Genomic DNA, 5,121 nt, shown 5'->3' with positions numbered 1-5,121 from the left:
TCTCCAACCTTTTTTGCACCACCGACCGGTTTATGCCCGACAATATTTTCACGGACCGGCCTTTAAGGTGTCGCGGATAAATACAACAAAATAAAACTAGTACCGAAAAAGAAGATTTATTCATAACACACGTGAAAAGACCCAGGAAAACCGAGTTAATGATAAAAACGATAACAAAATAACGCTGAAAAGCGATAAAAACCCTGAAAACCAGACATTTCACACCTGAGCCTCAACTCTCGCGGCCCGGTACCAAACGACTCACGGACCGGTACCAGTCCGAGGCCCGGGGGTTGGGGACCGCTGTTCTAGGTAGCTCTGTTTTTGAAGTTCAGTTCAAGCTAGAAATGTGCTTTGGAGTTTGTACGTGTTTTGTCTCTAGGGGCCACCACATATATTTCTATTTACATTCAGGTGACAGCAATCCATGGATGGTTTCGACATGCAAGAGGATATTTTCCCCGGTGCCCAGCGGGAGAAGACACTGCTTGCGATGTCGATGAGGTCCTGTGGCCAGACCCCAACAGACGGCGGGATCCATGAGCCCACGTATGCACAATTGTCATGATTTTTTGTGTGTACAGTATAGTGTTTTTTCTATTACTGTATTATGTTTGTGTTTTGCTTTATCTGAATTGATGGTGCTGCAGTGGACAATATTGAGTAGGCCTATTTGCTTTTTTTGGTTGTTTGTGTCTTCTGAAAATGTGCCTTCAGAATAAACAATGACAATGAAAGACTGCAGTGTTTTATATGAAGTAGACTAGTGTGTCCCCCTGATCTGATCTGCATGTGATGCAAGTATGTGTCATTTTGTCAACAGAGTTACATCTTGACAGAGGAATGTTAGGTTTTGACAGCAGAGTTTCAGTTTGGCACAGATGTGAATGGTATATTTTGATGTGTCATGTTTACTTGTGTTTAGAGTTTTGGCACAATGAGCGACGTTTTGCAAAATGTGTTCAAGCAACGGGCAAAAACTGTAACATGTTTTTCACCAAAGATTTCAGCAATTATAAAAATTCAACTCAAGCTATTCAGCTATTAGCATTCACACTGCATTTTCTACAGGAAGTACATTTTATATACCAGTTTCAGTTCAAAGTGCATTAAAAATAATAAATAATTATTAAAAATAATACCATCAATATGTTACTGCACTACACTTACTGGACCATAAGAGATTCTTACAAATGTTTGAAAGAAAAAAAATCTTTAACATAGCTGGAGACTCGTGTAGAAATATGAATGAGTTTATAAAGTTTCTGTCATGGTGTGCTGTGACAGGCAGGTAGTAGGACCCAAACACAGGACTCTTACGTGGAATGAAACTTGAATCGGCAGCTTTTATTGCTGGAAACTCAGGTGGACTCAAGAAACTACAAACTAAGAAACAAGAACTAGGAAAACAAATCAGGAACTATGAACAAGAATCAAGTAAAGAACACGGAGGAGAAAAAACACCCAGCCCACTGAAAACTAAAGAAACCCCCAAAAACATGAAGAACAATCATTAAGGAACATATTTACATATTTAGAGTTACTGCAACACCAACACTGGGTCACAGCTTCAGTGTCAGTCGGTGACTTTTGGTCTGCAACAGCAGCAGAACAGACTTCTCAGTCTTTTGAAGAAGCCCTTTTTCTTCTTCTTGATCTGACGGTCTTCGGACTTCATGCTGGCTTCAGGTTCTGGAAAAGGTTCCTCAAAGGGAACATCAGGAACCGGCCCAATTTCAGAACAAGATCCGTTGATCATATGATCTTCACCTTCAACACAGGATTTGGACTCGCCATAGGGTTCCTCACAGGGAGCGTCGGGCTCTGCAACACTTTCTGACAGAGCTCCTTCGATCGTAAGGTCTCGAGTACTCAGACTGGATGCCCTTTCAGAAAGAAGTTCCTCACAGGGAACGTCGGGCTCTGCAACACTTTCTGACAGAGCTCCTTCGATCGTAAGGTCTCGAGTACTCAGACTGGATGCCCTTTCAGAAAGAAGTTCCTCACAGGGAACGTCGGGCTCTGCAACACTTTCTGACAGAGCTCCTTCGATCGTAAGGTCTTGAGTACTCAGACTGGATGCCCTCTCAGAAAGAAGTTCCTCACAGGGAACGTCGGGCTCTGCAACACTTTCTGACAGAGCTCCTTCGATCGTAAGGTCTCGAGTACTCAGACTGGATGCCCTTTCAGAAAGAAGTTCCTCACAGGGAACGTCGGGCTCTGCAACACTTTCTGACAGAGCTTCTTCGGCTGGTGGAACATTTGCCACTGAAAGGCCGTCAGAGGAGCGCTCACCATTTGTGCTCTTCACATCAGGACTTGAAGGGGGCTCAAAGATTTCACATATCCGGATCCTTGCTACATCAGCAATGGTCTTCAGCAACAGGGGTGCAAAGTTTGCAACTTGGATAGACAGAATTTCTTCAGGAAATTTCTGTCTAATCTCCGTCAGGATGCTGTCGACCAGATCGTCTCGGATAGAGCGGGTGAAGACGGCCTGTGTTTCCATCGCCGTGAGGCTCTTGGAGACACGATCTAAAGTGGCCTTGGTGACACTGGTGGAGAGGATACTTAGACTCTGGGAGGCCATGTTTAGGAGGGGACGAGGAGGAAGCTCCCAGAAGCCCTGGAGAACGCGGGGAACTACCTCGACCACTACCTCCTGCGCGGTGAGCAGTTTGCTGTTAGGCTGTTCCTGCTGCTTCTTTTTCAGGATTTCAACGTAATCCTTCACCGCGCTGAGGAGTTTAGGTGCTCTGTAGAAAAACATGATAAGAGTTATCTGTTAAACATATTCAAAGCATCATTTAAATATTGAAACACTGTAGCTGGACTGTTAACCCTGTAACCACCTTTGTAGCATACATGAGTTTCTGAGACCTCGATCTCATCAACATGATCAATACTTGCTATAATTTCTAAATGTTGTGGACAAAACTCTTTTTTAGTCTAAAGTTAACATTGTCGTTAACAAAAAGTTGCCAAAAACACCCAGTGTATCAAATGTGATACAAAAAATAAATACACAATAAAAGTAAATCATACACAACATGACATAGCAAAGAACTCATGTGTGGCTTTTGTTTAAAGGGTTGATAAACATCTCAGTTCCAAAGAATCTGAATTTTCTGGCTGTTTTTTGATGGGTTGGGTCTTACAGGGTTAATAACTGTATGTTACATGTGACTCACTGAAATTTAGGAGGTACGGCCTCTGGGAACTGAAGAAGCAACCTGGCTTCAAATTCAACGTCCCTCATTTTATTGCTGACGTTCACCGCCCACACCTGAAACAGAAAACACATTTACAGTGCGCTTATGTGTAAAGGTTATGTGCACGTAATGAAAAAAAAGTCTTGTGGGTTTTCTCGTCTTACCAGCCTTAGAAGAGGTTTGGCTTCCTCTTCGTCAAAATCCTCTAACTCAAACTCCCACAGCCTTCAAAAGAAAGCAAAGCAGAGGTTTTCTCTCAGCACTTACACGTCATCACAAACAGACTTTCAGGTGTGACAGTAACTCACTGCTCTCTGAGCGTCTCCCTGCTCTTCTCCACCAAAAGATCTCTCAGATCTTCAGCAGTGAGGTTCGGTGGAATTAGATCTTCCTGCTGAAGTCTGAGAAACTCCGTCATTATCGCAACCTAAAAGTAAAGGAGACATTTAATCACCACCACTCTCAGGTCCTCAGAAATGATCTGATATTTTCTGTCAGCTTTGGTTTGCATGAATCTGGGTCTAACCTGAGCCTTGTAGCCCGGAAGATACCAGCAGATCTTTACAGCTGTTTCATAAATCGGTGTGTTGAACAACACCTGTCAAAGAAATAGCAATTTAGTCATTGTTACTTAAAATGATTCTCAGTTTGTCAACTTTTAAAACGACATCAAATTCTTCAAATTACTGAAATGCAGTAAAAGCAAAAGCGTCACATACCCTGATAGGCTTATAGATTCCTTGACTCTTTTCCATTTAAACGTGTTCAAATCAAAGTCAGGAAGAAAAACGTCAACTGCTCTCCAACGATGGCGTACGGGGGATCTGGACCTGAAAATGCTCTCAGCTCGGTGGTCTCGCACAGATGAGCTCTTTTGACAGTCTGATGTTTATTTATGAATGCAGAATTTCTTGAGCAGTCACCATGGAAACTTGATGCAGCTTCATGTTGTTAAATTAAAAGTAAACACTGTGTATTTTGCACTCCACTCCACTAAACTTATCATATAAGTAAATAAAGTGTGGGTTAGGTCCCTCCTGTGGAAAGAGCCACACAAACCGATGGATCAGAAAAGACAAAGTCAGCTACAGCATGCCTTTTCATATTATGTGCCTGCTTATCTCCATTTCTTTACAGTAGATGGGAACTTTTGCAGTAAAGCAATGGCTTACAAACAGTGGACTGTGGACTAATGCAGACATCTGAAGCCTGACAGCAGCTGGTATATACACAGCTTTGGACAAACTGGCCCTTTAAACAGCCCAGAGGAAGAAGAGACCTCTGCGTTATCAGTGCAGCCTAAAGCACAATAATAATAATACTATTAATATGATTTTTAGAGCAATAATGCCCCCAAATACTGAAGTCATTAATTACACATCCGTCATGCTTCACAGGAGGTCAGGAGTGACCGATGAACGTGATGCTACATTAGAGTCTGTCCTATGAGTTCAGCAGGAGGAGGTGAACCCACAGCTGGGACCAGTTCTCTAGTGGGTCCAGTATCATACTTGTGTTCATCCTGGTCTGAACCTGGTCAGAAGAACTGACTTCACTTTTGAAAATTCAATACTTATAAAAGGTAACCCCAAACAGTCTACAACGGCTGTTTTCTGTCCACCGAAGCAAATTTGATTGACGAGGTTTTTGTACCTTCACTTCTCCAAAAAGCAAATAAAGAGATTAAACAAAGATTTACTGAACGACCGTCAGAATTCCCAGAGCTAACGTAGATCGCTTTATGCTCTTGAGTCAGGAGGGATAAGAAAAGTGACTGCAAACATTGTGGAACGATTCATAGCGTTTGATTGCTTGTGTGAATGTATTAAACAGGAAACCAGGAGCTGCAGAAACCCAGTAATGCTGAAGACGCATGCGTGTGCGTTTATTACAGGTTTTTCTGAATGCT

General features: G+C 42.5%; 1 protein-coding gene across 1 annotated transcript; it reads right to left on the bottom strand.

Annotated features, from left to right (window-relative positions):
• Positions 1-1,576: 1,576 nt before the first annotated feature.
• Positions 1,577-3,967, bottom strand: LOC146608849 (uncharacterized). The gene is made up of 7 exons (XM_085348897.1): positions 3,932-3,967; positions 3,739-3,810; positions 3,521-3,639; positions 3,377-3,437; positions 3,192-3,286; positions 2,213-2,756; positions 1,577-2,020 (listed from the first exon to the last, which is right to left on the bottom strand). Exons 1-7 carry the CDS (start codon positions 3,965-3,967, stop codon positions 1,577-1,579), a joined length of 1,371 nt encoding a protein of 456 aa, XP_085205023.1.
• Positions 3,968-5,121: the final 1,154 nt, after the last annotated feature.

This window comes from Diplotaxodon limnothrissa, linkage group LG23 (assembly GCF_057381915.1).
Source record: "Diplotaxodon limnothrissa isolate DT_005_m linkage group LG23, D_limnothrissa_male_GT1.1, whole genome shotgun sequence".
Classification (NCBI taxonomy): Eukaryota; Metazoa; Chordata; class Actinopteri; order Cichliformes; family Cichlidae; genus Diplotaxodon; species Diplotaxodon limnothrissa.
The sequence above is the reverse complement of the archived record's forward strand: the minus strand, read 5'-3'. Positions and strand labels throughout refer to the sequence as shown.